Source organism: Myxine glutinosa, chromosome 4, assembly GCF_964187855.1.
Source record: "Myxine glutinosa chromosome 4, kmMyxGlut1.1, whole genome shotgun sequence".
NCBI classification, from domain to species: domain Eukaryota; kingdom Metazoa; phylum Chordata; class Myxini; order Myxiniformes; family Myxinidae; genus Myxine; species Myxine glutinosa.
This window is the reverse complement of record NC_136264.1, coordinates 165,416,281-165,439,169: the sequence shown is the minus strand read 5'-3', so window position 1 is coordinate 165,439,169 and position 22,889 is coordinate 165,416,281. Positions and strand designations below refer to the sequence as shown.

Sequence of the window (22,889 nt, the reverse complement as noted above, 5' to 3'; positions counted from 1 at the left end):
ACCAAAATCGAATCAATTTGTCCTTGTCGCACACCCAACCAGTCCACCAAATCCGTCTAACTTTTTAATATATCCTGCTCACAAATAGACAGACAGGGGTGAACACATAACCTCTGTGTAATGATACTGGCATTGACTTTAAAGATAACGCATAAGCAATATTGTCCAGAAGATATAATGAAACATGTTATATGCTGCATAACAACATTTAATAGCTCTTAAAGTCCTTGCAAAAACCATACATGCCTTAAAGATGGAGTAACAAGGACTTTTATATGTTGTTCAGTTATTCCTGTCATCAATCACTACCTTGGAATGATTGCTTAGCTCGAGTGGTACAGGAAAGTAGAGGCAAGCCTTATAATCATTACAGGGTTGGCATACATCGCAGTGATGCTCTCAGCGAGGTTTGTCTCAAAGGAGAGAAACTGCTTTCCTTTCTTGGTGTAGCCCCGGACTTCTGATGCGGATGCAATGAAGATCTTCTCCTGTGTCGTACCTGGCACACCGCTGAGATCAAGCCGATTGATCCCTGGACCAGGCAACGTTTTGAAAACTGGCTGTTCCAAATATGAACAAACAAACACGACACACAAAACAAGTTTGTTTTTGTATATGAGGAAGACGGATATTTAAACACACTGTAATAGTAAAAGATATAGAAAATTAATGGAGTGAAAAATATGGTAAATCCCACCAAGCTCACAATCAATTGACAAGGAGTCAGATCCACCAGACTATTTTGGCCATGTTGAAATATGGATCCATTTTTTGGAAATAAATTGACATTTAAATTAAGACATGAAAGCTTCACTCACCACACTTTCACCTTTCCTGATTCCAAAGCATGTCAATATCCCATTTTGGTCAGCAACTGCTATCTGGAAGGATTAAAAATCAGATGACATCATGAGAATTGGCATTTGCATTAAACACAACTGGCCAAGACATTTACATCGCAAAAGCATTCCTATGATGAAGTTGATGACCTCTCAATATGGAATCCTAAGTTGCTAGAAAGCAATTTAGGGAAAAAAAATTTTGTGAGAGTTTTTGAAGTTATTTGATTTTAACTTGTCCTTTGATGCATGGCCACTATTTATTGTTAGGATAATTGTTATTAATTTGTCACTGGGTTGCAATCTACATGAGTTTCTACAGAAAGGGAGCATTGCCATAATATTCTAGGATTGCAGATACAAATCACAAGTTTGCCCAAAACCCATTTCGAATTGATGATATAGTGTAAAACTATTTAGCATAAAATGTCTATAGTTCAATTAGAATAGTAATTTAAACTGATGGCTGTTATGATGTGATGCTCCCCGCTACTGGAGGTTTTGTTAACATTTCAATCTTACATTAAAAGCTTCGGAGCACATTTGGGAATTTTTCAGGAAGTTTCTCAGCTGATAGGATAGCCAAAAAGTATTGTTACGTTTGTGGGGGTAGATGATGAAATACCCTAGTGAAGGTAGGATTGTATAGTATTAACCGGGACCGTGGACGCGTAGGAGACATTTCGATGTATTAAGTAGGGAAACTGGAGCTTAAGTTTGTTTGTGTCTTCACACGAGGCATGGAGCTATGTTAACGAGGTAGGGATTAAAGTTAGTTTTCCCCAGTCTGTGATCGTCCCCCTGTGGCTTTCCCTACGTTTTTACATTTACAAGGCCGGCCATGCAAAACGGTCCAGTAAATCGCCACCAACGCAGACAGTGCCGAACATTTTCTGATCGGCAAATAAACCCCGTCTTCAAACTATCGTAACCGGCAGACTACATCATGTATATATCTATTATGGTTTAAACAACTTGCCTTTGCCTCTTGGAAGAAAATCCAACTGTAGGCAATCTCAGTTCCTTCCACCGAGCTCGGAACAAGTGTGTGTCTACCCTCAGGAGATCCAGGAAAAAATATCTCTCTACTCTCAAGACTGAACTCTCAAACCTGTCTCCTTCCTCCAAATCCTGGTGGCGTCTGGTCAAATCTGTTTCTGGTGTTTGTTCCCCCTCCATCCCCTCCCTTACCTCAAATGGCCACACAGTTGACACCGCACATGAAAAAGCCGAATGCCTCAACTCTGTGTTTGCCTCAAAATATTGTGTCCCAAACCCATCTCTCTCTGTACCCACCCTACCCAGTCGAACCCAGCTGCTCCTGGACTTTGTGTCCTTCTCTCCAGACAAGGTGGAGAAGTTTCTGTCAAGCCTTGACTCTGATTCTGCAACTGGACCAGACGGCATCAGCCCACGGGCCCTAAAATCCTGCTCTGCCGCTCTATCTCACCCTCTCTCTGTTCTCTTCACCCTCTATTTTGCTCAAGGTCATCTGCAATTTGCTTGGAAATCAGCCAGCATTACCGCTTTACACAAAAAAGGTGCAAAAACAGATCCTTGCAACTACAGACCAATCAGCATGCTCCCAATTATCAGCAAAGTCATGGAATCCATCATTCCTTCGGATATCAAATCCTTCCTCTTCTCCAATGGCTTGATCTCTGATCATCAATTTGGTTTCAGACCAGGTCACTCCACTCTGGACATGCTGCTTCTGCTGTCTCAACAATGGATGGAGGTCCTCAATACCAAACAGGAAATCAGAGCTGACTCCCTTGAAATATCATGTGCCTTCGATACGACCTGGCACCCCGCTCTGCTCACCAAACTCTCCTCCTATGGTATCCATGGAAATCTCCACACATGGCTTGTGGACTTCCTCTCTGGTCGTAGTCAACGTGTGGCCCTGAATGGATTTCTCTCATCTCCCCTTCCTGTTCAGGCTGGAGTTCCCCAAGGCAGTGTTCTAGGCCCTGTGCGTTTTCTGGTCTTCATCAATGATCTGCCCGACTCTCTGGAAAATCCTCTCTACCTCTTTCCTGATGACTCAACTCTCTGCCGCTCCATTCCTCATCCCTCAGATCGGCAATCTGCAGCCTCCTCACTCTCTGCAGACCTGGACAAAATCACAGACTGGTCAAACAAGTGGAACATGTCTTTCAATCCTGAGAAATCTCACACTCTTACGATCTCAACGAAAAAACCGACTGAACAACCCTCCCATTTACTTTTTTTTTCTTTTCTTTTTTTTTGTATACAGAATCGAGGCTTGTGAAAGAGCTAACATTTATCACAAAAAAACAAACAAACAGACAAATAAAATATATAAAAAGAGGGAGCGGTAGACAAGATGGGGAGAGAAGGGGAAGCACACAAACACAACATTTGAGAGCAGTGCTTTTTCAACAATCCTCTCCAAGAAGTTCTGTCACTCAAGCTTTTGGGTCTCACTATCTGCCATGATATTTCCTGGGAAAACCACATTTCCAAGCTGGCCTCCAAAGCCAGTCCCCGACTGGGTATCCTCCGTCGTGCAAAGTCCTTCCTTGGTACACCTGAGCTCCTCACCATATACAAGGCTTTCATCCACAGCTCAATGGAATACTGCTCTCCCCTCTGGGCTGGTGCTCCTGCCTCACACCTAGCTCGGCTTCACGCTGTTGAAACCAAAGCTTTCAGAATCATTGGAATCTCCCGCGATGAAGCTAACTCTGAGGGCCTTTCACTCACTCACCGCAGGCAGGTAGGTGATCTTTCTGTCTTCTACTGACTCCTATCCAGCCTTGCTCCCCCTGCTCTGTCTGTGCTCTGTCCCCCAAATATTCCTACAGGTCGCACAAGATCTGCCAGCAACACTTCTGGTGAAATTGCCAAAATCAAGACTCTCTGCTCACCTTCACTCTTTCATTCCTCTTTACTCCCAGCTCTGGAACAAATTCCCTCACTCTCTTCAATCCCACTCCTCTCTCCAGGTCTTTAAAACAGCTGTTCACCACCATCTCTTATCTTCCCTCCATCCAAAACCTTGATCTCTCTTCTACCCCCGTTAATTCACCCCAGATCCACTTTTTTGAAATAGCGACTTCTTTCCTGGAAGTCCTAGCAGTGTCCATGTGTTTTATACCTCTCCCATCCCTCCTACCCCCTTCCTAACCCCCTCCCCCAAGCCCTTTCCCTCCCACAGATCTCCCGATGTCCCTGTTCTCTACTGTTGTGCTTGTGTGCTTCCCTCTCTCTCACCATCTCGTCTCCTGCTCCCTTTGTTGTATGTTTTGTGTGTCCGTTTTTTTTAATGATTAATGTTAGCCCTTACACTAGCCTCGATCTTGTTTAAAAAAAATAAAAATAAAAAAACACGCCCCAAAGGTCCTTACTGGTCAAGCACGACCATGGGGTGATTCGACGGAGCTTGGCCTTTGGACAGAGTGATGTCAGAGCAGCGAAGATTCGAGAGGAAGAAGAATCTCTCCCTCACTCGTTTTTTTCGAAAAGGAAGGCAGCGCCATCGTGTGGTCCTGGAGCTTGGAGTTGGGGCGCACTTTTGAAGAGAGTGGGGAGCTCTTGGCTAGGTGGGCAGCATTTTAGGTGTTATTTTGGCTGCGTTGCTCTTCGGAGGCGAAGGAGGCTGTCCTATCTGCTTGCCTTACTCCGGAGGCTACGACAAACGCCGCACTGCCACCATCCTGTGTGGTTCTCGCCTGTGGGGCTTCGGGTTTGACGACCACCAGACTCCTAAAGGCCATTTTTGGACGCAAAGTTGAGTGTCGACTGGCTTAAAACATTTTATTTTATTTTCATTATCTTTCCCCTTGTCCGTTTTTGTGACTGAGTGGAGACGTCTCAAATTATGATTTAGTTTTACCTCACCTTTCATTTTCACCACTTTCATTTGACATTTACTTTCATTAAATTATTGTGTTGCACTTCATTTGTCGTGTGCGTTTATTTCTTCGTGGGTTTCGGGAATCAACCCGTGTGCTTGGTTCAGGTAAGCACCTCATTACCTCACCACAAGCATGACATTCTATCTTTGGAGTGTCCTTGTACCAGGCATAAAACCACAATAAGGGTTTGGAGGTTGAGGGGAGGTGAGGGGTGGGACTACAGCCCCTTCCCATTCTTTGGCAAAACTGCTACATTAGGCCCACACTGTTTTGAAAGACATGCAGCTATAAATTCCAAATTCTGATTCATTAAAAAATTTGAAAAGTAAGAGTGAATAGATTATTTTCTCATACGTGTTACATATTGAGAGCATGTTATAATATGCACTAATATATCCACACATGTGTGATGAACCTTTACTTTTATTCTGATCAGACTTCAGTCTCAACAGCAGTGATTACATGCAATAGAGGTGGGAGGCGTAAATGGATTTTTTTTAACCAGCATGGAACTTACAAACACAAACCTCCCAAATTTCCACCTTTTCAGCTTTCATTTCCAATTCTATTTAATTTCTAATGAATTGTTATTGCGCTGTGTATTAGAGGATACGTGAGTTACGCCATCCATGGATCAAACAAAGCTGGTTATTGAACTTTTCAGTAGCTGAGAATAGAACCTCAGGAACTTCACTTTGTTGGCTTCCTCAAAAATAGAGAAAAACAAATAAAGATTTTTTTAAATGGTGAATTCTTTATCTATTGACTAAAATGTTGGTTTATCCCAAAAATCGTCTTTAATGATGTAAAGATATATAAAAAATGAATGAATGTCATTTTCTAATCTCCTTTCTCATGGCTTTGTGCGTCATCATAGACATCTATCTATAATTCCAGTAATCTCTGTGTGTATGTTTGTATGTTTGTATGTTTGTATGTTTGTATGTATGTATGTATGTATGTTTGTCTGTGACCGCTGTTTCTCGACAACTACCGGTCCGATATACTTGAAACTTGCCAGGTATATTGCTGGGGACCCGAGGATGTGCCTTTTCAAGGTTTCATATTAATCGGAGAAGTAGTTACCGAGCTATGTCCAAAAAACGATTCAACCAATCAGAGAGCAGCGAGCTATCACGTGTGCCGAACGTGGCGAACAGACTCTGCCTCGGACGGCACATTTGAGAGCGTATTCATTTATTTCACGTTGGAAAACTATGTTGCCGTTAAACTATGTTTTAAAACTAATTAAAACTAATTTGCGATTCATCGTAACTGCGATTTGCGACCTTCCGGACAGTGAAGACTTCACTTCCGGCAGCCAATCACAGAACGCTTTGTTGCGTAGGCGTGGCCGATGTGAGAGCGAGCCGAGCCCAGCGCGTGCGCCATTACGGTTCGTAATTCGATTTCTTCCGGAGAAAATAATAATTTCTCGATTTCTTATGCGCATTATTTCTCCCAATTCAGTCAGAGCGAAGGGCGGAAGCGAAGAGCATTGTTTTTTTTGTTTACGGGCGTACGGGCGTACGGGCGGGGTAGAGCGTACGGGTAGCGTTTTTTTTTTTTTTTGGCAAGGAACGGGCACCCACGTACGGGCATGCCCTAGTAATTAACAATGTCTAAAAAATTTGCTTTCAGAATAAAAAAATTCACTTCCAACTCCTTTTATTCCGTTCAGTCCAGTCAAAAGTAGACTTTACTCAAAGCGTTCACCATATTGGGCACCATATCACAGGATTGGTGCTATTGTTGTCGTATGGCCTTCCCATCCTATCAAATCCCATACCATCCTCTTTGGTGGATATATCAGTGAAGTGGGCGGTGCTTCTGGCAACATTCTGTAAGCAGTATTTTTGTTGTTGTTGTTCTATGGTACTCCCACCTATCAAATCCCATACTATCCTATCACCCATCTTTGACAGGTATAACAGATAGTTATAAATAAATGTAATATGGGATCTTGGGTGCTTTTTTCTGGCATTTGATGTTTCCGTATCACAATGTACAAGGTTGTCTTTGTGACTTATCACCCCACTCGGAGATACTTACGTTAATGTTTTGTTATATCTCTTGTCAATTATTACGCTCATTGAGGTTGGTATGTGTTGTGAATAAGAACTGTCTAGACCACCTTTAGAGGCCATTTTTCCCCACAGAGCAGGGGTTGGCCTTTTTCGGGCACCGTGGTCCCCTTTTTGAAGCAATGCTTTATGGCCTGATGCCCTTCCTGCCACCAACCCTGTTAGTCGCCTTTTTTTTTTGCGACACACAGGGGATTACCAGTGAACTGGTACTCAATTTGCCGACCTCGGAAGGATGACGGGCTGAGTCAACCCCCCTGGCGTTAATTCAGCGATCGACCGGGATTCAAGCCCAGGATCCTAGGATCCCAAGCCGGCACCCCAACCGCTAAGCCAACACCAGGCTTGAATAAGAACTGTATATTACTATATAATCAATATAATTAAAATACAGTAAAAAAAATACACATAGGTAACAGAAACCCCTTGTATTTAGGCCCGACATTACCTCCAAATAGCCAAACCCTCTCCCCACCCACCACTTTTCACTTCCTCTAAATGTGCTTGTCGTAAACAGTCTATTACCTTGTATATGACATTATAGAACCAAACTCAGTCTCTGCTTTAGCCATACATTGCTCCGTCGGTGACACTCACCTTCTGTGTTGCTTTTCGGCCCAATGCTGGCATAAGTCTCATGCACTTCTGTGATGTGACACCAACCTACAAACATAATGAAGACATCAAAAAGACTCATGGAGTACATCCATCAAATAATGAAATCATATGCAGATGCTAAACCGGGTACTGCCAAGATAATAACATTTATTCCAGAACACTGCAAGAGTCACGTGGCCACCAGCCAACTCCAATGTTCCTTGAACTCTTAAAGCACAAAAGGATGACAAAAGCGTTCTTACATAATTGTAGGACTCAAATAGATAATTCCTACGCATTACCAGTCTGGAGAATGAAGTGATGTAACCAGACACTCCTTGTCAATGCAGCGTGTACTGGGAAAGGATTACATTTCAAAGATAATTAATTGCAAAGAGCAGCTCGTCACACCCTTCACTTGTACTATTTCTAAAAACACCTGTCTTTGCAAATCATACCGCTTTCTCAAACTAGGTGTGCGGTTTTGCTCAGTTATCCACCGTAACTTTTCCGGTTTGTAATAAAACCATTATTGGTGCTAAGGGTATTTTTTTATGTTTTGTGATTATAAAACTTCAGTACAGTGTATGTTTTTTGCACCTTCCATGCTCTGATACGATAGATCGATCATCATTATATGTTTGTGGTCCAGTGGTAAGAACACTGCATTGTTGTCTTTGAATTGAGGGTTCCAATCCCAACATAGGCAAGGACTCTTAAGGATATTTTTTCATACAGAACTCTGTGGCTCATGGAGGAGCTAAATGACAGATGGCAACAGGTTGGCTGGAAGGATAGCCTGGAGGTATGCAGACTTTCCTCTGAGCTGTCCAGCCCGTGTTTGAATCTCGGACCAGCTATAAACTGTCATCCTGGTGTTTCGCAGTCATGGTAAATCGTGAATCTGTATGCCGACCCTTGGATGGACGATAAATTTGGCGTCCCTTCTCCCAGCATTAGTTGGTGGATGTGAAAGATCCCACAGTGTCATCTGTGAAGAGTAGGTGAGCTAACGCTGGCACGCTGAACAAATTCCAAATTCCTGGCCTAACCTACAGGGGGGTTGCCTTCGCTGCATAGCTGTGCCCTCACCCAACGATGCTACTCACAGCCATGCACTGCATTCGAAAGAAGAAAAAGAAACAAGTTATCAAACAGAGAGCATAAAAGAGGAGCGGGCAGACAAAAATGCACAGACACATCGCAATTGAGTAGATGAGCGGGAGAAATTGAAGAGGGGAAACAAATGCTAAGCACGAATGCATCCACATACTATATCCCCAATGTTCTCAAGACAGCAAACCCAACTAACCCCTATCCCCTTCCCAAAACCTCAAACACTTCCCCCCTCTTCTATTCTCTGTAGGGCCCACACTATACTTGAAGAGTTTTGTCATGATCAATTAACCCCTTATTCCAAATCTCCTCCTCCCCCCCGCCCCCCCCCCCAAAAACTCAAAATCTATTTAAACTAATAACTTCATTTTTTCATCAACAACCCCCATGAGGCCTTCCCTGCCCTTACCAAGTTTGGTAGTGATCACTCAAGCCATTGCAGAGACCCCCTACTCCAAATCCCCTGTAAAGTGAAAAATCTATAAAGGCTGATAACTTTATCACCATAAATCCCCTATGGTACCTCATTATGCAAACCACCTTCATAGATAATGGAGTCCAACAACGTACCTGTAGCGGGTAAGAAACACACCTTGGGATTGTGCCTGCCGGGAGATACAAATAATATGAAAAGCTTTGGACTTGACTGTCTCCAAGGGAGTGAGATGGAAAGCAGCTGAATCAGTCCAGAGTGGGAAGCCACACTCCATTGTACTTCGGATGAAGGTCATACAATGTGATGAGCTCTGCGTGGCTCAGAATGGACTTGGCTATGTGGATAACACCAAGACATTGGGCAGCCTTTGTGGCTAGTTTGAAGATGTGCTCTGTCAAATATGTTCTGACAAATATGTTGTGTCAAATAGTGAGGCTTCTGATCTTTCGGCATTGCATCTCTTTCAGAAAATTGGCAAGGTAGTAAACCGAAGGTAGGTGTGGGTGGGAGGCGGGGCAAGGTCGAGTTACTAAGGGTGGGCTTTGACAGCAGATCCTTAAATAGATGGACAGAATGAGAGCTTGAGGTGGTTGACTAGTTTTGTAGCCAACAGAACAGTAGTTTTTGCATTGAAAGGTATGTTCCAGGTAGTTAACTAATGACGTATTTTTTTTCCAGATCTGCAGATGGATTAATTGGAAGTCTGCCTCTCAGAAGCGTGGTGTCGGTATAACGGCAAAGAGGATTTCCCAGAAAAGTGGAGAGGTCATTGTTGCACACCAATAATAGCATTGGTCCTATAAAATGCTGCTTTGCGGCCTGGCAGCCTCAAGAGGAAGATCACAAGACAGAGTACCATCAAGAGTGACCCCCTTTGTTTCAATTCACTGAGAAAATTGGATATTTCCAGGACAGTCCCCTGAATACCATTGGCAGACCATTTGAAATGTGAGGCTGGGTGTAAGAGAGCATTGAAGGCTGGAGAGATGTCCAAAGGCATTGCCATGATCTTTGGATTCTCCAGAGAGATTGCCCCGATCTTTGGATTCCCAGCTTCTGGAAGCCGAGCTGGCCTCAAATAATTGCCATTTTCAGTGCTGGTTTTCAGTAAAAACTCAGGAGGTTCATTATGACATTCAAGACAATAATTTACCATTACTGTCACAATAATATTATGTCGGGAGGGTAAAGCAATATCTAGAGTCAGGTAGATCTGAATAGGTAACATGCTTCGTCTGTCGCGATAGGGAATCTACCTGTAATAAGTTCTATGTTAGTCCGGTTTGTCAGGTTAAGATGTCTGCTTGTGAACATATCAGGATGTTCGAGTGTTAGATAGTGTAGGGATTAAGATAAACCCCTGTGTGTTACACCTGGTAATCAAACCTTTGTCCCTTATGGCAATGCACACCAACATAAACACTTAGACAGGCCCTTAGTACAACATTAAATAATTCCCTTCCCTGACAAGGACTTCGGAAGAGAACAGGCAAGAGGCCAGTTTGGGGCACCGCCGCATGGGCCACAGCCAGCTACACCTCCGGCAGGCCTAGCAAAAGAGAGTGACACGAGCTATCACCACGCTACAGGAATGTGATTGGTCAGCGCAGTAGGCGCGAACCTCCAGCCAACGAGTGCGGAGGTGCGAAGCTGGATGGTTCGGTGGAAGGTGCTGGTTGGTGGCGCGCCAAGGCTGACGTCACCGCCCAGGTTATATGAGGGCGCGCCGAACGACATTTTCTGTCTGGCTCGAGTTCTAGTTTTTGGGTTCTTCACTGCCTCTTGTACTGCATATCCCTCTCTGGCTGTCTTGTGCTCTCTGCACTTTTCTTCTTGGTATTGAGAGGTCCTGGTGGTCGTTGGCTCGCCATCTGCATGGTGCTTGGGGCGGTGCTTTTGGTGCTTTGGGGCCTCATGTGCGATCGGCGCTTCTGGAGCTTAGAGTGGTGCACGGACCTCGTGGGCGGTCGACGAGGATCCTGGAGTGGGCGTTGGCTCAGGCCTTCGCGGTGCTGTGGTGCTGGAGCGAGGGGCCTCGTGGTGTGCAGCGGAGCTTGGAGACGCAAGACGACAGGACAGATAAGGACGCACCACATTCACAATTACATAACGAACGTTTTTCTTTTGGTAATTCCTTCCTGTGTCTCGTTTCTGAAGTGAGGTGTGTGGGATCCCAATTTAGGCCCATTATTTGATTACCATCGCGTTTCATTGTTTCGGGTTCTGTGAATAAATCTTTATTTTTGTACCTTCTAATCTTGTCGTTCGTGAGTTCATTAATTTCCCTGCAGGATCGAGGTTGCTGTCGGTTCGCCTTCCACAGGTACGCGCTTTTGCCACAGCTTCCACTTCCCTTCTTCCTCCCGCGTTTTATAGCGAATCCGTGTTTGGTCGTCGCCTCAAGTAAATCCGTTCTGGTCCATCCGCGAGCCCTGGTATTAACCGAAGGGTCCGCGTGACAATAATCATTGCAACGTTGTCTCGTATGGATTACTTTGCCTCATACTAGGATTTTAACATAGTTTGTCACAATTTGTACTTCAGCGGGTAAACTCTTTGTAGTTTTATGTACCATGTGCTGTCCTTTGTCAAAGATGCAAGTAAGCTGTCTCATCTGTCTGCTATGCCTCATTAGGAATACAGGCCAGAGGCGGCGTTATGGCTAAGGGTGTAGTCGTGCCGGAGCACACAGGAGTGGTGCTCTGGCACGTCAGTCCATCAGAAGCAGAGCTTAGCTCCGCAACAGATAAATAAATAAATAATAATAAACACCCACGTCATGATTGGTTGAGTTATTGTGCTCTGTGTGCTTTCTTGGCCAAACAATAGAGATCAAACCTTGGATAGGTCGATACGTTGGACACTTTGTCTAGTGAGCGATATCATAACAATACAGTTTATAGGCCACACAGACCCAGATAAATTGTTGAATACAACAAGGTCCAGAAGCGAGACGAACTTTCCAACCATTTTATATCCAGATTGTGAATTCTCTCATGTTTCCAAAAAATTATCTTCACCCTGGAAGACGTGGAAGCATGGAAAAGTTTTGATGCCTATGACTCGTTGAAGTCTGGGTGGATCAGTGATGTGGTTCTTCTTGTGAAGAATGGCTATCACGTTGTACGAGCACAGGTAGGCCTATAATACATCAATGCCACGGACTCACGTTGGCAGAGCAGATAAGCATGACGTTATATACAGTATCATAACATCATGCTTACCTGCTCTGACATATCCTTCAATACTCTCAGATGTTTATCTGACCCCAAAGCTTCAACTTCTTTCGTCAATTCCAAGAAAGAAACCAACTAAACAAATAATGCTAGCAGACTAGATACCCAGCTTTACGTCCATCCGTGTGCCCAGACTAGACAGCTTAGAGGTGAGTGTGCATATCTCTAGTCCATCCTACCAGCCCTTACCACATGGTACTAAATAAAAATAATAGAACTTCTCTTTATTTCTTAAAATAAATAATTTTGTTGAAAAAAAACGGTGACTTTATTAAAAGGGGATTCTGGTGTGTGTTTGTGTGTGTGCTAATCTTTTGTTTATCACGATAAAAGGTGCCCATTCCATTTATCCCTAATTTTGAGGACAAATGGTTAGTGTCATGTTGAAACTTGATGTGACGTAGATAAGATCTGGTGATGACGTCCTGGCTGAGACATTTTTCCAGGGCTCCTGTACCTCAACATTTGGCACTACACCACTGGTTAGGGCCATGCGATTGCATGGGGCCCCGAAGCAACAAGCGCCCCCACGTTACCGATCGTGGCACAAAATGTTTCTTGTTGGGGCCACAGAACTCAAATAGACGTAGAAGAACTATGCAGGCCACTGTGTGGCCCCTCCGCCGCAACGCGGCAGCCATTTTAGTTAGCGCAAGACACCTCCGCTTTCTGCGTACAGATAGGCCTATTGTTAACATGAGCAGTGTGAATGTTCAACAAATATCAGCAATATGCCTTCTTGTGCTGCAATAAACTGTACAAATCGACTTGTGAAAGGTTCTGGGAAAACATTCCACAGGTAAGTAATTTATTTTTCTTAATTATGAAGAGTTTACTCGCCAAACTCTAGTTAAACTTTCACGTTATGCACAGATGTAGTTTTTCGTTTATGTAGTCCCATCTGTTAGTTTGTGTGTGTTTGTGTGTGTGTGTGTGTTTGCGGATTTGTCAGTGCATTTTGACTTGAACCAAAGGCCGTGCCTTTGCTTGAACTTAAGGACTCTAGCTCTTAATCTCTTCTCTCCCAATTTTGTTGAGCCACACACAATTTTGGGCTGTTAGGAGATGCATAAACATGTTCAGTTATCAAGGATCTAGGTTAACATTTGTCGTCTAATTAGACTAATAGGGTTGTATTTTGTAATCGCTTTCTTTATCGTTAGTAATTGTTACTTTGTGGAAAATATTGGTGTGACGCGTGAGTGAGTGCAATCTGTGCCCATTTGCCCTAGTTAATCATAATGTAGGGTGAGAGCCAAGATAACATTACGAGTTTAACTGATAAAAGAAATAAAGCTTGATAAAGTATTTCCCTTGCCATCTGCAATGCAACTGCATGTACAATGTCGCCAAGCAAAAAATATTGGGGGCTAGAGTATGGTCTAGTGATTGAATTTTCGGACACTGTACCGTATATAGAGTGTAGAAAACATGTGGGGGGCAGGCGCGTAGGAAGCAGTTTTGGTTGGGGGGGGGGGGCAAAGACCCAAGGGGGCTCACAAATTTTGTCTTTTCTTTTGAATATAGATTTCCCAAGGATGGTTCAACCCTTCAGAAAGAATGGCTCGTAAAGATGAGGAGGGACAAGTGGACACCCAGCAAGTATGCCAGCCTATGCTCGGATCATTTTGATGCTGAGTGCTTTGACCGTACTGGCCTGATAACCAGACTTCGCCAAGGTTCAATTCCAACCATTTTCAACTTCCCAAATCATCTCCAAAAGGTAAGTAAAATTCAGAATTCTTGCATTAGGCCGGTTTACTAACTAAAGAATAGAGGCCAAAATAAAATAAAATAAAATTTTCCTTCCAAACTTTCTGACAACCAAAAATATATATCATAATAAATGAATGAATGAAAAATACAAAATAAACATTTTTATCAATCTAAAGTTCCGATGAAGTTTAAGCTACCATTGAAATGCAGACAAATTGTCTGATCCATTCCAAAGGCAGTAACACATACATGTACTATACATATATAATTTGTGAATTTTGGGAAACTGAACTAGTCTAGTTATACATTTTCTTTTGTTTATTTTTATCTTTGTCACTTTTAGACTGTGAAACAGCGCAAACCACCTCGTCCAAGAACCAGCCAGAACGACTCTCCAACTTCGTCTTCAGAAACACCACAGTGCTTGGCGGGTTCATCCAGCAAGGCACTGCCTACATCTCCAATCAAGCAACATCATCATGACCACACTTACTTTGTTTCGGATAGTCCAAGGGGTGTGAAACGTAAGCTGGACAAAATGCAAGATATTGTCATCTCTCATCAAAAGCGACTCAAAAACACTCAACGTAAATCTCGTAGACTTCGGAAAAAAGTCAACACTCTAGAGACCGTGGTAAACACCCTGAAACAGAAAAATCTTATGTCAGAGCAAGGACTAGACATGCTTCAAGCATCCTGCAATGTCCCCGCAGAACTGATGAAGCGTTTGGTGGAGGCCAAAAGTAAAGATGGACCCACCAAGGAGAAGTATCCTCCCGTTCTTCGAGCCTTTGCCTTAACCCTAAATTTCTACTCGGCGAAGGCATATCGGTTCGTCCGCAAGACGTTTGATCTCCAGCTTCCTCACCCATCGGTCATTCGGAAGTGGTACTCTACCATAGATGGGCAGCCAGGATTCACCACCGAAGCTTTCTCCGCTCTAGAAGCTGAGGCAAAGACGGCCAAGGAAAAAGGACATGAACTTGTGTGCGCTCTCATGATGGATGAGATGGCCATCAAGAAACATGTTCAGTGGGATGGCAGGAAGTTTCATGGATATGTTGATGTAGGCACAGAGTGCAATGATGATTCAAACCCCATAGCTACAGAAGCCCTTGTCTTTATGGTCGTCCCCCTAAATGCTGGTTGGAAGATACCCGTTGGGTATTTCTTGATAAATGGCATGACTGGGCAAGAGAGAGCGAATTTGGTTACCCAATGCCTCAGCAAGCTGTCGGATATCGGCATATGGATCGAGTCAGTTACATGTGATGGTCCGTCATGCCATTTTAAAATGCTGGAGACTTTGGAAGCAAAGATGACAGTACCAGAACTTTCCCCATCATTTCCACATCCTGAGAACCCCAATCATCGTGTACATGTCTTCCTGGACATTTGTCATATGTTAAAGCTAATGAGGAACACTCTAGCTTCCTATGGCGTCATCAAGGACAGTGAAGGCAACTCCATCAAGTGGCAGTACATCAAAGAGCTCTATAATGTGCAAGAACACGAAGGCCTACGCTTGGGCAATAAACTGAAAAATGCCCATATGGAGTGGCAAAAACAAAAAATGAAGGTGAACTTGGCGGGCCAGACGCTAAGTACGAGTGTTGCAGATGCCATCGAGTTCTTAAGAGATCAAGGCCTTCCACAATTTAAGGGATGTGAAGCTACAGTGAAATTCATACGCAGAATAGACATTTTGTTTGATGTCTTGAACTCCCGCAACCCAATAGCTCGTGGTTTTAAAGGACCACTTAGGCAGTCCAATCACCATCTTTGGCAACCGTTCTTGTCCGATGCATATAATTACATTGCCAACCTAACAGATGCAGGCGGCAGGAAAATGCTTTCCACTCCACGGAAAACCCCGATCATTGGGTTTTTAGCTGGCATCAGGAGTGTCCAGAACATGTATGAGAAGCTAGTTGCAGCGGATCAACCCAGACTCAAATATCTGCTCACCTACAAGATGAGTCAGGATCATCTTGAACTTTTCTTCTGTGCTATGCGGTCATCCTTAGGGAGGAATAACAATCCAACCGCCAGAGAATTCTCAACATCGTACAGGAAGATGCTCGTCCGGCATGAAATTGAAGGCGTCAATGGAAACTGCCTAGCACAAGACAAGACAAGCATACTTAATGTTTCCAGTGCAATAACAACAGCTGCTGATGTTAACAATGATGATGACATGCTTCTGATGAGGAAGTATGACTTGACTTTGAGGAGCCCAGCAATGACAGATCATGATTATGCGGATGTGCCGAATGTTTCTACACTTTCAGAGTACAAGAACTCCGTGATAGGTTATGTTGCTGGATATGTTGTGAAGATGACTGAAAAACATCTCTCTTGCGAAGAGTGTATTGCTTCGTTAACCACTGGAGAAGTGATGGTCGGCAGCTTGCTGGAAAAGAAGAACAGAGGTGGTCTAGTGAGGCCTTCTCCAGACGTGGTGAAAGTCTGTAAAACAACAGAGAGGTGTTTCCAGAGGATGCTAAGTGTGACTGGAGGTGAACTCCCTCAAGCGTCTCGTCTTACTCAGGCCATTTCATCTGCTGTTCTTGCCGAAGTGAATTGCCACACCATTTTTGGTTCCCTGTCCGATCATATGTTTGATTGCGAGGCAGATAAGAATCATGTGTACATTCTCATAAAGCGTATTGCTTCATCGTACGTCAAGATCCGAATGCATCATCTTGCCCGATTGAAGAATGAGAAGTTGAGTGGACCATTTGTAAGAAAACAATTATCAAAATTAATCTTGTTCAAACACCAGTGAGCTTTTATACAGAGATTTCTTCGGATGGCTTGTGAAAATGACATTCACATGTTGTAATGGCATCATTATTGTTTGTAACACTTACAATGTAACACTTACATTACAATGTAACACACATTGTAATGGCATATGTTTTTAATGCTTTTTCTACGGGAAATATATATATATCTGTATTGTATTTTGACTGAATGGAAATATTGGAAAATACATTACTAGAAAACTAAGAAAAATATTCATGTTTGTTCTTGTGTTTTAACGTGCATATTAAATTGCATTCATCATTATAGATTCATAGAATAGATTTAAAGAATTAACAAATAGTAGAAAGAGAGAGGGAGAGAGCATATAGTAGAAAGAGAGAGCGAGAGAGAGAGAGAGAAAGAGAGAGAGAAAGAGAGAGTGAGTGTGTGTGGGGGGGGGGGGGGGGGGGAGGGGGAGGGAGGGGGAGGAAGGGAAGATGTAAAAACATGACCAGAAGGGGAAGATAGTAGAGTGAGAGAAGGGAACAGGAATGAGGGGGAGGAGGGGGGGGGGTAGTGGAGAGCAAAAAAAGTCAAGTTCTGTGATGGAGAAACTATCATACTGAGAATTGGCATGAGAAGGGAGTGGAAAGGGGGAGAGAGAGAGAGAGGGGGGGGGGGTTGTGTGTTTGTTTTTAGAGCTGGAGAGACAATTATGTTGAGAACTGGAAAATAATAGAGGAAGAGAGGAGCAGGAAAGAGAAGGAGGGAGAGAGTGGTAAAAAGTACATGAGAAAGGAGCAATAGGCAGAAAGAGAAAGAGAGGGAGAGGGGGTACAAGAACCAGCAAATAGTAAGGAGTGAGAGATTAGCAGCTAGAGATGAAATGGAAAACTACCGGGGAATTCGGATAAACTATGTCAAGATGCCAGGAAAATGCTTCAACAGAGATTTAAATTATGAATAGAATTCATAAAATAGTGTTTAAAAGCAACACAACACCGTCCAATATAAAAATTCACGTCCACTCATCCACTTCCACTAGGCCTAGCTAGCGCACACGTTCGCCTATTCAGTTCTTGCGCTAACTAAAATGGCGGCGTGAGCGCGCGAGCGGGGCCACCGCTGTGTGTGTGTCGTGAACGGGCATAGTTCTTCTACGTCTATTTGAGTTCTGTGGTTGGGGCCCCTGAGGGTGGTGGTGGTGGTGGGGGAGAGGATGTAGCTACAAACTAAGTACTGGGCAAACAAGGTAGCTACAACCTTTATATTATGACACAATTAGTCCCCCTGGAAAATTTGGTTGATATTGGATAATTAACTGCAGAATGCATCGGCCACAGACATGCATGCAGACAGACAGACTCAGACAGACAGACACGCAGGCAGACAGACACGCAGGCAGACAGACAGACAAACACGCAGACAGACAGACACGCAGACAGACAGACAGACACCCCACGAGGCCACTATTGTTTTTTTGCTTGGGGCCTCCAAATGACTAACGCGGCACAGGTAAGAGCACCTGCATCTACCTTGAGCTGTCAGCTTATTTATTTCCTGTGAGTGAGGTTCCTGTATTTGTCCTGTAAGAAAGTGTAAATTGTACAGTAATCAACATCGCACTTTTACAACAATTTCAATATCATTATAATCCTGGTAATACTTTAATTAAAATAACATTATCAAGACAATCTAGACACATGTAAAAGCACGAACGTACTGATTATTAATTCAATGAGAGTCATGATTTGTCCACATTTATCCACCAAATACTCTCGTGCTGTCCAATGATATACAAGCTTTACCTGAAGGTGATCAACGCGATTCAAAGTTAAATCCATCGGCCCAGATCGAGACAGACAGAGTACAATGATATGAATCAACCGCGGAACAATTGGGAGCTGAAGGGAGAAGGAGATCGAGCATCTGAGTCGACCTCAGTCGCGCCGCTCTCACTCTCGACCTCCCAAGCAGGACTTAAGATCCGAACAACCCGGACCCGGTCCGACTCAAACTCTCGCAGTGTCGCTTCGAGCGTCACCATGACAACCTGACGTCATCGCGCATTCATTTCGGATTTTTTGCTTATGTTAAATATTTGTAAATCAATTCCACAAAAAGTCATAATATTCATTATGGTCCTCTTATTACTTGCTTTTTCCCGAGATTATAATTAATCTTTTCTCTTCTATTTAATTGTATTATATGACATATCTTTGAGAAGTATAACCGATAATTATATGTGCAAGGCTGTTGTCTCAATAATTCCATCTCTCCTCAGTTGAAATACTAACATGCTCAAGCATAACACAAGATCCATTATTATTATTATTATTATTATTGTTTAATCAGACATATATTTAAGTTTTACATTTTAAGTTTCACGTCAGGTTTTTTGGAGCGACGGCGTGACGGTGACGCAGGAGCCAACTTCCGGTTCCCATTGAGCAGGTGTCACGTGATGCTGAAGCGCTACATAAACTATATATTATTCTTTGAATAGTCGAAGAGAAGACGTTATCGAATTTAAAAGGGATAAGGTTTTTTTGTATAGCTTATACTAGAATGATAAAAATGCTATATTCTTGGCATTCTTACTGTTCTTCGATAAATCATAATATTTATATGGTGTAGCCCTCAAGAAACAGTATGAGTATGGAGAACAATAAAGCGATTGCGACCCAAGTCCTTTCAGCCGTCTACTCCTCCCCAGCTCGAGCTAGGTGAACGTATTTGTTGAGCAAGCTCTTTCATATTCAAGGCTTCTTGCTGATCTGCAATGCTTCGTCCTCTTTTCCTTTCGTGCAAGGTTCACTACCATCTCATATCTTCCGCATTTCCTTTCATGTCGATCTCAGTTAGTATAAATGATAACAACTAAAAACGAGTACAGCACTCAGTAGAGAGCATACGTCCACCTGGTTGGCCATATCACTCAATGGTGAAAAATCACTTTAAAAATTCTACTAGCCGGATCCGGATCCAGATCTTAAACAAAATCGAATCGATTCTTCCTTGTCTCACACACAACCTGTCCACCAAGTTTCGTCCAAATCCGTCCATGACTTTTTCAGATATCCTGCTATGTATCGTTTTTGGCCCACTCTCCCAATGGTGAAGAATAAATTTTAAAAGCCTAGTAGCCAGATCCGAATCCGGATCTTCACCAAAATCTAATCATTTCGTCCTTGTCACATACGCTACAACTCTGCCAAATTTCGTCCGAATCCGTCCACAACTTTTTGAGATATTTTGTTCACAGACAAACGGACAAACAAACAGACAGGGGTGAAAACATAACCTCCATCCACCTTTGGTGGCAGAGGTAACAGGGTCAATTTTAAATGGTGGGATGGACTGCCACAAGTTTGTCTCACATATGTCCTTCCTTTTCTCCATTTTCTCGACAAGAGCGAGGCTCATGGAAGAGCAAGGTTAAATATTGACAGAGGGGTAGTGGGGCAACAATTGGGTACACAACCAGCCAGGGAATAAGCACACAGGAGAGGCAAATATCGCGGATGCCTCTTCGTGGTGGTTGTACCCCCCTCCCCTCACCCCCCCTCCCCCGCCATTCTTCTCTGCTGCTCTGATTCGTCAGGGTAGCGTGGTCACGGTCTGAATGCCGAATGGTCCCAATGGACCGGCCCTTTCACTCTTGTCTCTGCCTCTTCTCTCTATCATGGTCCTGACCTCGTGAAGGTGGGGGTACAGTGGTACACAATCCTAGATGTGGGGGATCCCTGGGTCGCTTCTAGGAGATCGCGTGCCACGGGCTTGTTCGTGTGAGCTGTCAGGGGCTATACAACAACAACACACAGGAGGGGGGAGAGGGGACAAAACAAATAAACTAGCAAGTAAGAAGGTTGGGTTAGGAAGGGTTCATGGGGGGTAATAAAGATCGGTCAGGAAGGGGATGATGCGAGGTGACGGTGCATTGCCGGCTTGAAACTCTGGAGGGAAGAGTGGGAAAGAATGACAAGATTGGACACCGATTGCTTGCCCATGTTGACAAAGCACACTTAACTAGAACGCCACTCAGTAGAGCGCATTCTCCTGCCGTGGGTAAAGTTGGAATAGTACGATTTCACAAAAGTTTGACGGAGTAGTTCAGTGACAACACAACACAAGACAACACAAGACAGACACTGCACAGATATATATATATATATATATTGTTACGGACACGACTTATTAAGATGTTATGCTGGGCCGAGCGGAATGGCCGCCGTGTTCGCACAAGTTACCCGATTATACTCGAACGTTGGCCGAATCGCGCTACGCTAGATCAATGAAGGAAAGGACACAACGGCTGGGTTAAATGACACGACACCAGGGGTACAGTTCTCAAGACCTCCGGAGGAGGATATAATCTGGGATATGCAGAACGTTTAGATTACACGACACAAGAGGTACAGCACAGAAAGGTGGGCACTTATACACGGTCTTATCTTATTCCCAACAGACCACAGACAAACGGGACAAGACTGACTCACACAGGGATTGATGGCAAGGAAGGGCAGAATCGATGGCTCAAGGTGCACCTTGGCTCAGGGGCAGAATCGACTCGGTCCGGTCCAAAGATGCGGGTAGGTATCGTCGCGCTGGAGGTGGCGTCCGTTCGCCTTCGTAGCTGAGGCGCATCTGACGTCACCTCCGTCTTCCTGCGCATATCCAGCGGGGAGTGACACGCCCTCGGCTCGTTAGCTCCGCCCCAGATGGAATCTGTCCGCCGCTTCTTATTGGGTGCGGGGGGTTACCGGGCTCCGCCCTTGACGAGGAGCTGACAGTCAGCCCCTGAGTGGTAACCCCGTCGGAGCACATGGTCAATGGCGGCTAACCAAGCCGGAGTGAGGACGCGCACTCCCCGCGCCGCTGTTGTTGTTGTTGGTGTTGTTGTTTCATGGGGAAGAGATGCGGGGAGGTATGGGGAGGTCCTAAACTTACTACTGGTGCCATACAATCACATTCTGGTGCAACGAAGAGTCAGAATTAATGGAAACGAGTCCTTAACTGACATAGACTAAGAATAACTAGCAAGATGTCCTATAGTTGTCTACGTGAGATGCGGTGAACCTGGGCACAACATTTAATGGGGGAAAAAGGGTAAGGTCGGGGCTACAGAGTGTTATTTACAGACAATGGGACTAGGGAATGGGGGATTGGGGATAGTTGGGGAGTATTGGGGAAATTGGGGAATATTTACAAGCGGATATGGATGGAGGCCAAATCCCATATCCGCAACATTGCACCCTTCTCTACCTCGGGGCCTCCCGACCCGATAAATCTTTACCTACGTTAGTGTGGCACTCAGATGTATTTCCCTCTACTATTAACTCAACCCTGAGTGCGACAGTTTTACAGATGTTCACAAATGCGTAAATATGTCCCCCTGCGACGTTGCACCCTTCTCCTCACAGAAACACACCCACAGGATAACCGAATCGCGGAATGAATTCTCAAACTAAACATACAGCCGGTAGGGAGCATTATTTACACAAGACTACACTGATATTAACACTACGATCCAGGACCTGTTTTTGGAGGAACACATGCAGATGTTATGCATAGAGAGAGAGCACGCATGCCAGCATCGATACACCAACCCACGAGTGCTCTGTGGCCCTACGGCCTTTAATAATGTGCAGAGCACCCCATCCAAGCACCAAAAGCACCACCCCATAATGTACAGTCAGCACCATCCGGTGCACCAATAAAGTGTTCAACAATCACCGGTGGTGTCGCAGCCGGCCAATGTTCTGCCGCTGGTCTTGCCTTCATGTGGTGCACTTGGCCTTCTTGCTTCTTTAAAAATAAAGAAAGGCGCCAACCGCGTCCATTTCTGTATTGTGGTGTCAGGGGGCCAACTATTAGTGGTTCACCTGTATGGCATAGGTGCCACGTTGACCCATAGGTCCATCAACGGGTGGTGCTTGCCCGCAAAAGAACTGCGGTCCATGGTGGGCGGCCACAAACATTGCGGTCCATATGGTGTATCGATCCAGGCAGCAAGCAGCGAAAGTACAGGCCCACAACTGCGGAGCCAGCACCTCTCTCTCCTCTCTCTCTGCCCCAAAGCCAGATCCTCGGAGGTGGGAGACAAAAGAAGAAGACAAGTGAGTAAGGTGGTAAGGGCGCAAAAGTGCACGCAACATTAGGTAATGCACACTAGGGGCACATGGGAACCAGGTGAGACAGGTACGTTCCTACCGTACGCCACCCCCCCCCCC

General features: G+C 44.3%; 1 protein-coding gene across 1 annotated transcript in view; it reads right to left on the bottom strand.

The window, feature by feature from the left end:
- Positions 1–18,726, bottom strand: part of BBS7 (Bardet-Biedl syndrome 7) — a 99,056-nt gene extending 80,330 nt beyond the window's left edge. The window contains exons 1-4 of the mRNA XM_078776715.1: positions 18,465–18,726; positions 7,405–7,470; positions 819–881; positions 385–560 (exon numbers count right to left, since the gene is read on the bottom strand). Coding sequence (XP_078632841.1) covers positions 385–560; positions 819–881; positions 7,405–7,470; positions 18,465–18,500 — 341 coding nt within the window. The 5' untranslated portion in view covers positions 18,501–18,726. The remainder of the gene's footprint in view (positions 1–384; positions 561–818; positions 882–7,404; positions 7,471–18,464) is intronic.
- Positions 18,727–22,889: the final 4,163 nt, after the last annotated feature.